General features: G+C 41.5%; 1 protein-coding gene across 2 annotated transcripts in view; it reads left to right on the top strand.

The window, feature by feature from the left end:
* Window positions 1-223: 223 nt before the first annotated feature.
* The window catches only part of LOC111222220 (gamma-aminobutyric acid receptor subunit beta-4), a 46,562-nt gene continuing 31,669 nt past the window's right edge, over window positions 224-15,116 (top strand). Inside the window, exons 1-2 of one of the 2 annotated variants that reach the window (XM_022745861.1) lie at window positions 224-303; window positions 2,206-2,300. In XM_022745861.1, the coding sequence (XP_022601582.1) occupies window positions 224-303; window positions 2,206-2,300 (175 nt within the window). Of the gene's footprint in view, window positions 304-2,205; window positions 2,301-15,116 lie in introns of those variants that run through there. The other variant, XM_022745862.1, reaches the window with a different exon arrangement.

Raw genomic sequence — 15,116 nt, 5'->3', positions numbered from 1 at the left:
GGATTTCCATAGCTGGGAAAACAGCGGGGGCCAATTACCAGATTTTTTTTTTAAAAATCGAGAAGCCTGTTTTAATGAAGACATCGCATGCGTAGATGTAGGCGACTTTATTCGACATTTTTAAAAGGCAATTATTTTTTTGATTGCCAGTTTTTACTTTGTGCATTTTCGGGAGGACCACTGGACTGGTTGGATTAGAAACTATATCCAAGGATTTGTGGAGATGTTGGGTCGTCAAGAAGATAAATTATGTGGAATTTTCTCTGCTCTGGCGGCTTTGTCCTTCGCATGCTTTGTTCAAAGGTAAGAAAACGTCGCCAGGATTAAAAATATATATTTTTTTCACACCAATAGTTGTGATTACCGGTCAATGAAAAGCTGAGATCTGGCAAATCGCATTAACGGGGTACCCAGGCCTACTTATTAGGGGCAATGCTGCCGATATATGCTCTATTAGACGGCGCTGTGGCGCGCGCGAGCGTAAAAACATGCACGTGCACTGTATCAAGCCTATTGTGAAACGTAACCTACTCCCGATATCAAAATGGGGATACACATACATGTGTATTGGTTGGGGGCGACTCAGTATCACCCTACTTAAAAAGCCAGCCCTCAGCAGACTACAGCAGACTCACCCATGATCAGATGATCAGTCATTCGATCATCGATTGATTACGCTATGGTAAGCAGTAGATGCATGGATCTATACAGTGCTGTAGCCACTGTATAGATCCTGCAAACCACCTTATATATTTCCTCTCTGGAAGCCTAAAGTAATATTCCCAGTCATATGATCATGTTAATTGCCCATTTTATTGACCGGAACCAGATCAATCAAAATCGAAAAATAATCTCAGCAGGTCATCAGCTGCTGCTGCTCTCAGGACAGGAGGCAGCAGTCACATTTAAATAAGCTCTTGTAGGCCTGGTGATGTTTACAGTGTAAATTACTGCACAAGCCTTTATGATCATCATCAGAATCTCCTGATCAATCCCTTTATTGTTTTGTTGATCGAAGCACTGATGGCCTATATATCCCCCTGGCCCACTCTCCCCCGCCTGCAGTAACCCACAGCCTCACTTATGAGATGTGTGTGCTCACTGAGGACCGGGTCGCACTTTCTGACATTTTGATTCAGTCATAATTTCCCTGAACAACAGATGAGCGGGCGTGATCTCGTGTGTGTGTGTTCAGGTGTCAGTGGTGTTCTCACACGATGACGCTCTCAGGTGTCAGACCCACAAGTCCGAGCACTGGCCAGCTTGATGAACAGCTGCACTACCTATGAGCTAATTGAACAGTGCTTCCCTGACTGAGCCTAGGGCCAGTGCTCCTATCAGGGGAGCAATTTTAACCCACTTCTTCCCCTTACGCTCACTCCACCCCCCACCCCCCACCCCCTCACCCCCCCACGTAACAAGAAACCTCAGCTGGAGAGCAGCTCCCGGTCGGGTGATGCAGGTCGTGGTACCACTGTTATAGGTGTCAGTCAGATACTGCAGACTATATGTTCCTCCTGGGGACAGTCTGTCTCCGGGCTCAGACCGGCGAGGCCTCTGACAGTATGATGGGAGGCTGTGTCATAACCCTGAGCTTATTTAAATACATGCACATGAAGTCTGGGCTCCTGCCTGAACAGGTCAGCCAGAGAAACTGTGACATTTTCCACTTTTAATGCCGTTGTTTTGAAAGACTGGCATCAATAAAATGTTTGACAGGGGTGTCTTCATCACACCCGCTCCACTGATCAGATGGTCACGCTGTAGGTGGGGCTACAAGGCACATTTTTCAACCTTTATCATGACAACAACTCAAGAGTCAGTGAGCTTTTAAAATGATGTCGAATCACGTCCAGTTTTGATTCAAGTTTTCCTCTCGCTGTTTGGTGCTGACAGGCAAGAACGCGAGATTAAAACTGAAGTTGAGAGTGAAAGAGACAAAATGTGACAGCTTAATGCTCACTTCACACGAACTGGGATGCATGAACTTATGTGTCGTTTAACGCATCCTAAGTCTTCTTCCCCTGTTCCCATGTTGAGACGAGGGCTTCCTCCTCAAAGGTAGCATTCATGGCATCAATGTTGAGAACAGGGAGTCAAGCGGAGTGGTAATTTGCAGGCTTCATCATACAGTAGGTGTGCTGTGCAGAAACAAAATGTCTATGTCTTTAAAATGGCTCTTAGACTTGTGGTTTGTGCCCTCAGCTCCTCCACTGGAAGCACCGGAATGTCTGTGGCCAAGACCACCGTGGACAAGTTGCTGAAGGGATATGACATCCGTTTAAGGCCTGATTTTGGAGGTACGTGTTGCGACTGCATCTGTTTTTTGTTTTGTTTTCTTGTCCGGGGGGGGGGGGGGACTCAAGCTCTGTTGTCGAGGGTATTTACAAGTCAAGGTTTGTACACAATGATATTTGTGAGTCATTCTGCTGAAATCTGTTGCTGAGTTTTCCTGTGGCAAAATATAGGGAATAGCTCTGAAGTGACTGTTACCATGTCATTACTGTGCATCTCTTCACATATCGAAGATGGCTGCTCCTCCAGATTTAGGACATACATGCAGAAGAGCAGAAAACACAGTTTAAAAAAAAAAAAGAAATCACAAATTCACAAATAGTGAATGCATGATTTTAATACTTCTCTGCTTAGAGGTGCTTTACGGCCTCTTTGTATTATATAGCTGTGTTTGTGAGCTTGTGTTTTGCAGATCTGGGAAAACACTTTTGCCCCATTAACTTTTATTGGAAATTGTGCATCTTTTACATCCGCTCATTAGAATAATGGTATTTTGATAATTGCTGAAAATAGAAGGCGTGGGGGACAAGTCATTAGTGTATGTCATTTGGCTTGATTGTTTTACTGAAGCTCCTGAAGAACAATAGATGCACTATAAAAATAGTTTGTCTTGATCTAGCCTGTTGCTAAGGGCTTAGCTAATTACAGGGATACTGTGAAGTTTGGAAGAATTTTGGGAGGAAAAAGGAAACAGTGTTTGTAAATGAAGTATGACACCTGTACTTACAATGTGTGGGGTCAGTTTAAAGAGGGTGTTTCCTATTTAGCATCCGATGCTTGGTCTGTGCGAGGCCGCTCACTGATGACGTCATAACACTGACTGACAGCCGCGCTGATGCTTCTAATTCAATACACTTTACAAGGTTGTACCTATTAATTTCAGCACCAGCTTCATTGTTCCCGCACATGTACTCAAAAAGTTTGTATTGAGAAAAGCGTGTGGCCATAGATCACAGTTCCTGCCTGAAATAAGAAGAAAGGCGTGTTAACACAGGGTGACGTTGATTTCACAAGAGCAAACAACGAGAAGAGAAAGACCCTGTACGTCTCGTGTTTAATCACGATTACTTAAAGTCTTAAAGTTGCTCTTCTGTTAGTTTGTCAAACATTTCAGTTGTTATTGAATTAAGATGTGACATTAAACTTACTGAAAAATACAGACTGTATTGAATGATATGCAGCCAGGTTACGTGTTAAACGGCTGGACTACATTAAATGAATTCATGAAGTGACACGATACAAGATGTTCATTAAAAACTTCACATATTCGTATTTAAGGTGGCACTTTCTTTTTGTTTTTCCTGCTAACTAACATAACATGTTCAGAATACTGAGCACATACATTCACAGTGTGCACACATAATTTATGATCATTATTAGATTCAACAGGTGCCATCTAAATGGTGCTTAGTGCATATGAATTATTCACCGGTATCTTTTTAAATTGGCTGTAGGCAGCAGCCTGTCAGTCCTGTGACTACACCACACTTGATGAGAATCAGAGCAAGCATTGAAAAACATATAGCAGGTGCGCCTCCTCATATAACCTTCCTCTGGTTGGCTGCTCTGCCAAAAACAGATGCTCTGATGAAGGCTTATGTGTCAAAGCACGTTAGCCTGATGTTAGCCATTGTAAAAGTATGTTATAGTCAAAGTTATGTCTTCATTGTGTTTTGGAGTGCTGACGTTTTTAAGATTCAGCAGGAAGGAGTTTTCATCGAACCCAGTCCTCCTCTAGACGTTAGATATCGCTGAAAACTGCTTCAAAGTGTCTGTTTCTGTAACGTGACTTTTCCCCATGAATGTAACGACGCAGCCTCGTATTTGGTGCTTGCAGATGTCAACTTTTTGTGTTTCTCTTTGGCGTTTTTCAAACTGTGCCTTAACAACAGTCAGCAAACTACATCAGAATGACTTTAAAGAGTTTGAACTCGTCTTTATTGTCCTCCTCACCAACGACAGTACAGCTCACCAGCTCACCGGCTCTACAAATGATACTTTACGTCGCTTTACATTCACACATAACAACACAATGCAAAACACACCTGTTGTCCACAATTAACTATACATGAATTATGGACATGAGATTGGGTAAAAGATACGCAGATACTGTTAATTCCGTTTAAAGACGAAGGAGCAAATTGACTTTTATTACGCTCTCTCTGCAAGAAAGAAAGAAAAGGTCATATTCTTATTTTCAGTTTATACAGATATTGACAGAGTTGGTCATCGGGTTGTTTCACTGTGTTGTGGTTTAACCACGTATCATCTCGAACAGTGAATGAATCAAGACAAATCATGCACCACTGTCACTTTGTGTCACTTTCATTGCTGTAAATTTAAAGCAAAAATGTCATGAAATGAAAGGGGAAATTCATTGATTTGTGTTTGTAGATTGAATTATTATGATCATCTACGCAGGTGTTTGTCGCTTAAACATTTGCTGGTTGTAACCTCCTATTGACTCGCAGCTTGTGAATTCACTGGAGTGGGTAGAGCAAGTTTTAAAGGGTGAGTGTCCCAGGCAGCGAGTAGCTGTGCTCTACCCTCAGGCCAGGGAGCTGTAGTCCATCATGTCTTGATATTTCCAACATCAGTCAGCTACTTCTGTCGTGACACAACTGCTGACGACCTTCAGCTCTCGAGATTCAACAAAGAGGGTTTTAATTTAGCACAGTTCTGGACACAGACTGTGCTTCCTTAGCGGTCGAGCCAACACCCACATGTGAAATAAAACCTAAGTCAGAGGTGTACATCAGTGGGAAATGCCCCGTGGTTTGAATGGTCAGAAACAGGTTGCCAAGGGAGATGCCATAGCATTTTACTGATGTGTGGCGGCCTCGCCGCCAGTACACACAGATAAAAAGCTCAGTCTGCAGTCGCTCCGTTCAGACCCTGCCCTCCTCTCCTCATTGATCTGAGAGCCAAACTGCATTTCAACATAACGGCAGCTCTCCCATCATCTGGGACTCTGCAGACGAGCTGCATTGTCATTTTTTTTTTGCAACTATAGTTATTATTGCTATTTTGTTAAAAATTAAACTTGCAGACGAATTTGCAGATTTGTGATATTTTACCAACTAATGCATCAGTCGTAAACGGTGTGCCTGTTTTTTCTCTTTCATTATCTGTTTGTTTGGATCGCAGCCCTGGGTTGAAACCTCCAAGTTGCTCACAGTCACAGAGCTGAATCATAGACCACAACACCCATATGACCTGAATGATGCATTACAGATTCAGCAAGGTAACCAGAGCAGTGCAGACCTGCTGAACAGAGCATCGGTTTTTGAGGATAGCACAGATGTTTCTAAAACACATTTTGAATAATTAGACCTCTCTGTTATATTAGCTCACTCTGTGCTCACATTGTTTGGAGTCAATTGATACATGAGAGTGTAAAATTAAAACTGATACTACTACTGGTACTACTACGTGATCTAATACCTGAAGTGAAAGATGTACTGTGATTGGAGAAAGGAAACACGTGTTTGCACGACATCAACATGACGACTTTATGTTTCACTTTGGGAATGTGTGTTAGTCTCAAGTTTTAATAAGTTTTAGTTCATCCTGCATGAAACCAGCAGTTCAATCATGTTGGTGTTAGTGAAGAGAAAACTACTGCTTGGATGAAGAGACACCGGGACGCTGTGTGTATGATGTTCTACGTGGTCTTCAAACCACCAAACCTATGAAGCACTCCCTGACAGTCCAGAGGTACTGAGTTGGAGGCCTGTAACTTTTTTAATAACTTGAGTGTTATCATCATCAGTCAATAAACCCACTAAATTTTACACACTGCTCCTTTTAAAGTGAGCTTTTTGTGGCACAATAAGAAAGAAGAAGAACTGTTCATTCTGCAGTCTCACATTAACCCAGTGTCTGGCAACATGTGCCCAACCACTCCTCCAGCCTGAACGACCACATACGTCGCTTGTACCTTCACTCTGATTGGACCCTTCGGAGTGTCTTCTGAAGTAGCCGGACCTTTGTCGTTACGATGAACATGAAGTTAAAGTTTAGGCACAAAAACAACCTGGTTAGGTTTAGGAAAAGTGCTTTAGGTTCAAGTACCTCCTCCTGGTTGAACAGCCTTTGTCGTCATGGTTACAATAATAAATATGTAGTTAAGGTAGTGGAACGGTGACGGTTAAAACAAACAATGAGAGCCCCCCCCCATGTGGACTTTGTCGCTCTTTACACTGCGTCGCGTCGCTTCCTCCCTCCTCCCGTCATAATCCCTGCACCTGCTACAGGTTGTCCAACAGTAAAATGTAACTATGGGATGTAATGTAAGTGTTTTTTATAGGACAGTCTCATGTTATCACAACGTATCTGAACAAATACGCGATTAATCACAAATTAATTTCAGTTTCATTAATCGTTGTGCATCTGCACAAAATGTCACTGTAACCTCGTCTCCAGCGAACCCATTTTAAAAAACACTGTTTGTTCATATTTCCCTCCTCCCTCCATCTCATATTTCTGTTCCTTGTGTCGTTCACGCTGCCTGCCATGCATGCACACACATTCGAGAGTGTTCGAGACCCTGCGTGTCTCTGCATCAAATCATTATTTCTCTGTCAAGTTGTGCGCCACTACAATGAAATCACAACTACAAACACCGCTGTGGATAACACAGCCCACCTTCGTGTCTACGCCACACGGTTTCTCTGACGCACGGCTCCAGCACATACGTGATGTTATGCTGTGTGATGAAGTGGCTTTTATAAAAGTGATGACCCATAAAATGTATCTGAATAAATTTATTAGGTGGAGTAATGAAATACATGACCTAGCTAAATCAGTTTCATAAGAGGTTTATTAAATTATTAATTGTTCTCCCAATACATTTACAAATATCACATTTACCTTGTAGGAGATGATTATTTGAATGATTTTTATAAATAACAAAAACCTCAAAATGAATGTTTTATGGCTCTTTATTTAAAGCACAGTATGTGCAGTATATTGAGCTTTACAGCATGTTTAGTGTAACGTGACATTTCCAGATAAATTAAGTCTTTCTTCTGCCTGTGCAGCCGGTGTCTCCTCTGCTCATCGTCTCTGTGTGCATGAAAAGACTTCTTGTTTCCAGAATTAAAAATGCTGCCCATGGCCATGACACAGATGCCAATCACTGGATACTTTGTTTATCACAACAGCGCTGACGTCCTTTACTGATGCCAGTGAGGTATAGGCCAGTTGGCGTGTGGTCATGTGATCTATGGGAGATTACTTGTTTGCCTACGTGCTCCTCCTACAGGAGCCATGGACTGTGCTGAGCGGGGTCTGTACCGCCGGTCAGGAGAAAGGGCAGGGTGGTCTGACACTCCTCCTCCCGCCATCAGTGATTTGAGCATGGAAACTGGAAACATGTTGAATAATGAGCCACCAGTGTTCAGACTGGCTCGGGATTCTAACCAGAGAAATTCACTGTATTGATCTCGATATAAACGAGAAAAATCAGCAAACGAATGTGACGTCGGGTCAGCGGGAAGATGTACGAGGACGCGGCTCAGCTCTCACCTCAGTCTCACATTCGTCCTTCAGGGGGACGTATTTCACATCGAGCTGTCATCATCACGGGAGCGGGTTTTATGAGCTCCAGCTTCCACCATTAACAAAGCATGAAGGGTGACATGTCACAAACAAGGCTTCGGTCAGGCTGGGCTCAACATGTAGAAGAAAATATAGACAAAATAAAGAGTTTGTTTTTCTCCTTAAGTTGAATTAAAAGATTTAAAACACTAGAAATCATTTACGTTAACATGTGCTACACATTTCATCTCCTCTGAATCAGTTCACACTACATACTACAGACTGTAATGTGATTGTATAAAACCACAGGTTGGTTCAACATTATAATTGACTCAGTAATGGAGTTGAAACTGGTTAAAATCCACGTTTATCTTCTTTTCATCGTCACAGAGAAAAAACAGAGAAAAAGTCTTTGTCTCTTTCCATCAATTATAACAGAAAAGTCAACAAATGGTTTCATTTGCGTAACTTGGACAGTGAGGAGACGTTTGACCACTGCAGCTACCAGGATGGTCTCTATCTACAGTTACAGTCAGGCTGGGTGATGCAGTATTTTGTTGTTTGTCTGCAGAGGGAGTCTCTCCAACTGGAGCTGGAAAGTATGTGACACTAGGTGAAGTTTGCAGAAGCATGAAATACAATATTAATGTTTTTTTATCTTATAAAACTAATGAGACGCTACAGTGTTACACAAACATTTAATGAAAGATTTAAACCAGAATCAGTATTTATGAATTTGCTGCGTGGCGGGAGTTCACGTATGTTACAGCGTTGATATAAACTGCTGTGGAAGTCGGAAGTGTTGTGTGTGTGTGCTGTGGTGTATTGGTCTGTTTCATACGATTCAGCTTCTTTGTGCTGGTTGTTGATTATCTCAGCATTTACATTGTCTCTCTCTCTCTCTCTCTCTCTCTCTTTCTCTCTCTCTCTCTCTCTCCCTCTCCTTCCTATACTGAACATGAAAATATATTTTAGATTATCAGCACAAATACAGTTTGGTGATGCTTTCCTCAGCTACTCTGCTTCCTTATTTTGTCCTTGTCTGATGTAATAAGCAGTGATACTGGCTTAGTGTGTCTTAAATGGTATTCCGTCAATTGTGCAGCAGAGAGAAAATGAATTTCTCCGAGCATACTGTAGATGTGCATAAACAGGATGACAAAGAAACTGGAGAGCCTGTAAATGTCTGACAGAAGGTGCAGCACTGGGAAAATTTATGAAGTGTTGTCTATGGTGTCGCTAACCCTGCACATTTTAGAAACCCACGTGACTGCTCAGAGTCTGTTCTGTGATTATTCTGGATACCGTGGAATGAGCGGCTGCAGACGTGGAAGTGGACGGGGGAGATTTTGTATTAATGAATGTTCACCTGTGAACCTGTGTCCTGTCCTAGAGCTGTATGTGAAAGTGACGTTGCAGCATTAAGTCCACTGAGAATAAAACAAAGAAGATGGAGGAGGAGACTGACAGAGTCCCTGCTGGTTTCATTGTGTTTTTCACCTCTAGGAAATAAAAGGATTTTGGTTGAAAAGCCTAATTTAAACATCCAACATGTCTCTGATATGAATCCTGGTCATTGTCAGTTTAATGGTGGATTCATCAACATCGACATCAACGTGGTTTAGGAACAAAAACGTCTCGGTTCGGTTCAGGAAAAGATCATTGTTTGGGTTAACCTAAGCACTCTGAGTGGTATGACTTTATCGTCATGGTAACAATAATAAACATATGGTTAAGATGCTGTTGGTTTTGATCTCATGATCCTGTGGAGATTCTGTGTTTGGTTGCTGTGACTCCAGAACAATGACAAATTAAACGTTGCTCCAAAAACACGTTTGAATTTTATGTTAAACGATTGAATAGAGGGAGAGAAAAAAATGTTATTTAGTCTGATTTAAGAGTTTCACAAAATTCTGTTTTCAAATGTGTAGAATAAGTTTCTCCTGAGAAGGAAAAGAAAACTTCACATCATTAGAAAACAAAACAGACAAGTTTATTTGTTCTGCATCTTTCAACAAACACAAAAGCCATCAGATGATTTTATCGGCTGATATTGGCCCATCACAGATATATCGCTATCAGCTCATATATTCTCCGATATGCGCTGATATGAATACTTTTATTAAGAAGCAATAATGCAGTGGAAATGCTCGAGTCAAGTCAAGTTATATAGGCAGCACTTTATGTATATTTGATCCTTTGCTTTCATTCAAGTTAATTATATATATATATATATATATATATATGTTATTTAGTTGTTTTGTTTAATTCCTAGTGAAGTTTACTATTTGAGTGCACAATGTCATTTTAGACAATAAAGTTTATCGTTAACCTGTAAAATATCCTGCTTTCATTACATATCTTTTTTCACAAGTGTTTATATATATATATATATATATATATATATATACATATGTCGGCCGATATATCGATATCGGAATCTTTTTACTCCCTAATATCGGTGTCGGTATCGGCCCCAAAGATCCGATATCTGTCGGGCTCTAATTGGTATGTGGTTTGGATTTTGTGTGTTTGTTCTGTAGTGCGTGTGAAGTAAATATTAAACCATCTACAGTCGGGTCTAAAAGAGTGACTCCTCCATGAGAAGCTGGTCTCAGACCTTTGGACCCCACTGTATGTGTTTGTATTGGAAGCCTCAGCTGATGGGCAGATCAACAGTATGTTGAAAGTCATGTTGCTTCCATAGCTGCACAACAGGACCACTGTCTCAACGCTCTGCTCTGCTGGATATTTATCACAATGTACTGTAAAGGAATCTGACATGAGCCTTTAATGGTTCCAACTGAAGGAGCATTAGCGTACATTTTGCAGTTTAACACTGTCGACCATTAAATAGCACCAATAGGTGCCAGGACCACAGGGATGTGAGAGCCAGCCTCTCTCTGTGAGGCAGCATGTGGCCGTAACTGTAAGCACCTGATCTCTGGATATTGGCGGCGTTCATTTTACCGGTCTGATGCAGATCGCTGCCAGTTCAGCCTGCAGCCATGTCATCAAAGTATGGTCACCTGTCCCTGTCTGCCATATGCACCCTGGGTTTTACTGATCTCATTTTCCATTGACCCAAATGAGTCCCAGCTGCAGCTTGATCTTGTTTGTAATGGAAAAGCAGTAAATGTAGCCATGAAACTGCAGATCAGTTGCAGTGAGACTGGTGAGTAGAATAGACACTTAATTGACCGAATATGAAAGGGAAGCCGGGGCATGTGCGTAAAAGCAGGAGCTGCAGCACTTTACATCCAGTGTATAATGTTTTATACTGTATGTATGTCAGTGTTTCCTTTGTGTCCGATGAGATAACAGACTAAATGCTGATGTTGAACATGACTGCTGATTGATGTGTGCGGGACATCAGATGCAACCTGCGTTTGGCAGCTGCAGCTATTAAATGATACATGGAAGCAGTTCTATCAAGACCAGCGGACACTTTTGCAATACTGAGGGCAATCTCTTAGTCTGTGCGCCGCCACATGTCAAATGGTGGGCTGTTTTGCATGCGGGCTGATAGCACAGGCCATCGTAATTCAGTCTCAAAGTAATGCCTGTTCAGCGCAAAACAGGAGTGTGTTGTCACAATCCCAGGATGGATGTTGGGGCATGTACAAGTGATATCTATCCTGATGAAGAGAGAACGCTCCGTGATTTATTGCAGGGGAAACACAGGAAAAATGCTCACGCTGGGCACTTTCCCCTTTTCCCTTCACTTAGATTTTCTATTTGAATTAAATGAGGTGTGTATGTAGGCAGGCAGAGGGGGGCAAGGGTGGTGAGAGATAGCATGCAGGAGAGGGGACATACTTCATCTTCCCATTCAAAGTGTTGTTTTCAGCAACTTTGAAACGAAGGAGAAAAATGCTGATAGAATTGCACCAATATGTATCGCAGTGGACTCCGAAGTACAAAACCCCAGGTCAGACACCGGTGAGGCTTCCTGCATGCGGGGCATTTTTTCCCCCTATTTTCGTTCTGTGAGTCACTTTTCGAACCTGCAGTGATTGATGGGAGTTGTGCCCTTGACAGGGCTGGGATAGGCTGGCCAAGGGCAACACGCAGCAGCTATCCAATTGTTCACATAGATAAACAAGGAAAGAAATGTCGTTTACAGCATCTGGAGATAGATGTTGTCAGCCTCACTACCAGGAAGTGCGCTTAAAAGCCCATCTCATTATGGAGCCCCAACAGTCAGCGGTATCAAACACATTTCCACATAAAAATGATGGGAGCTTCATGCGGGGCTGGAGGAGAAAACAAGATGGTAGATACTGTTGTCAACAACATGAGAGAACTGAAAATATAAAACTGGGATTTAGACTTAAGATCAGAGTTTTTAATAATAATAATAATTATTTATTGTTGCATCTTTTCCCATGTTTTACCAAGTCTACTGTACTATCATCTACAGGTTGAACCACTCTCTGCTGATACAGAAACATTCTGCAAAATAGAAAAAGATTTGATGTAATTTTAATCCACATGCAGCGTCATGTCTAAAATACGCACTGATAATTAGTGTGCTGATTGCTTTGATATAAGTGATACACTCATTTAAGGTCCTGAAATTCTCATTTCTAATAAAGTATCCATCAAAGTCATGTTCTCGACTACGGGTAACCATGACAACGGTACATCTGCATCCGTACAGGCTATCGTATAATCACGATGGAGCACTCTGAGGTGTTCTGGTGTAGACCTCAGCAACGTTTTGTGTCTCATCACTCAGACACAACATCAGCGACTGTGAACGTTACCTTCCAGAGTCGGAGCAGGAAATCAAGTGATGTTCACGTTCAAGTGGTTTCAGTCGCCGAAACCTTCACCAAACTTTAGTTGTTTGAATTCTAAGTAACATCTTGAAGTCAATGCGATGATGTGTGATCCGTTCTCCTGTGCGCTGCAGTAACAGCTGTGCTGGAATAACACGCGTTAACTTACAACAAGGTTCAAAACACTGAGCTTTGTCATCACAGGAAGTAAAGAACTTCTGTCGCTGGCGGTTTGTTGGCACTGTTTTTTAAGTGCATGCTTTCAAAAAATGATCCATTATTCAAGGTTTTTTTTTTTTTGCGAGGTGGGTACATTATGGCTTAGACGTCGCGGGTTCACTTTGGCTGCTCTTATTGAGTCATCAGTTTCAATCAAATGCTGCTGTGCAAACACTGAACATGTGTTGTTACATCAAGCTGTTTTTCTGCTGATGCGGCTCATAATCAGATCGTCTCCCAACAGTTGCACCTCCGTATGTACGTCAGACATATGGTATCTTAATTATGAACTGGAACTTCATTTACTTCCTGCATAGTGTGGCGTTTATACCGTCTGGTCTCCATTACAACAGAGGAATCCATAGAATAGAGCCATCCAGTTTGTCTACGAGGTGTCAGACCTCTTCAGTTCAAATATAGACGTTTGTATCTGACTGACTGACGCTGAAACTGACTCAAGTTTTCCTCTCGTAGCTCAACGCACTTCTGTTTCCCTCTGTCGCCGTCCTTCCTTTGAGTCTTTGAACACACACTCGCACACACTGTCACTTTTCTTTTTGTTTCTACTTCTTTCATTTGGTCTGCGTGACTTTATTTTGTTTTCCTAACTTTACATTTATGCGTTTTGTTTTTGATATACTATTTTTTCCTTGTTTTTGAGTCTGTCATTTAGAGTCTGTTATTTCTCTCTCTGTTGACTCTTGTTTGTCTCGTCGTCTTTTCTTTGTTGTGTTTGAGGTGAGATGTTTTTTTCTGTGTTTCTTTTTTTATCTCACCTCCACAATGTGACTTTCTCTGTTTCTTTGGTGTATCATCATTTCATGTGCAAATAAATGAACTCTAAACTGTAGATGGCGGTGCAGGCGAAGCAAAGAGTGCTACGTAGGGAGATTTATATGGGCAAAAAATAACCACATAACTTTGTCACAACTCTCATCTGCATCACTCACATCCTCCACTGGTCAACTTAAAGACAGTATCACATTTGTAGTATTCGTTTTGTCATTTTTTGTGTTATTTGCACTTTTGATGGTAGAACTACGCAGATATGATGAAATGAACAGGCCGTGACGTTTGTTAAATGTAAAGGCAAAACCTAAAATCCATGGCATGTCACAAATTGAGATTTTCAAGGGGCATTTTGTGGATTTATTTGCTAACCAACATTAGCGAGATGACAGGAAATGAAGTGAAAGAGATGGAGTCTGACATGGAAAGGTCTTTGTCCAGACGTTGCAGTTCATTGTCGGTGCCTTAACTCGTGAGCTCCCAGCGCACCTCACTGCTTCACATTTGGTTTCTGTTTTTCTCAAAACAGCTCGAACGAACGAGGTGATTCAAAAATGTATTTGCCAACGATATAATCCTGTATTTCCTCACACGCACATCAGAGTCAGTGAAACGGTCACAAATTAATATATTAATAAAGAACTAATTCATGAATCCTACTCTCCTGAGACACATTAGCCATGATCGTTGAGGAGGATCTACACATAATTACCATAGGTTAATATAATTATGCAGGCAGATACAGCAGGACTTACCAATACATGGCGTGCCACTGACGTAACTGGGATTTACTGCACATGTAAGGTTAGTCAGGAGATTAGCTCTGAGACATGGCATCAGCTGAGAGAGACAAAGACAACTGTCCCCTCAGAAAAATAAATGTATATAATAACACGTTGAATGTCAAACCTAAACGTTTTAGCTTAGTGTCCAGTTTTTCAGAAGTGTTCACTTCAAGATTATAGAGGATGATGGAAATAATGGCTTTGATTAACACCGTCAATCTGTGACTTGCTGAATAAATTAGGCCTTTAAGTGAATAAATTATAAGTTGGAGCATAAAGGACTATTAAATGAATTATACCCTTCTTTAGCCAATAGTTTCCTAATGGCTGCAGGATAAGATCCTGCAGTGGGAACACAAGCGCCAGTGCTGTACCGGCATGTTGCCTTTTCCTTTTATGAAGAAATTAACCTTCAAGAGTCTTTGTTTCGTTTCTTTTTAAATTTGAGTTTAAAATGACTCACACCTCCTCTACTGTGTGTCCTCTGTGTCCACGCTGCATGTCTGTCAAATCCAGCTCCACACGTCTCCTGACATTATCAAGCATCGCTCTGAGATATTGTCCAGTGTCTCCGTCCAAATCCTTTCTACTGTCTTAATCTGTGAACCCACATTTTTCATTTACTTCCATGTTTAGATATTTTTAGACAATAGACTGATTATTTAACATCTCAAACGTTACAATTTCATTAACTTTACTCTTT

This window comes from Seriola dumerili, unplaced genomic scaffold (genome assembly GCF_002260705.1).
Source record: "Seriola dumerili isolate Sdu_G_001 unplaced genomic scaffold, Sdu_1.0 BDQW01000091.1, whole genome shotgun sequence".
Lineage (NCBI taxonomy): Eukaryota > Metazoa > Chordata > Actinopteri > Carangiformes > Carangidae > Seriola > Seriola dumerili.
The sequence above is the reverse complement of the archived record's forward strand: the minus strand, read 5'-3'. Positions and strand labels throughout refer to the sequence as shown.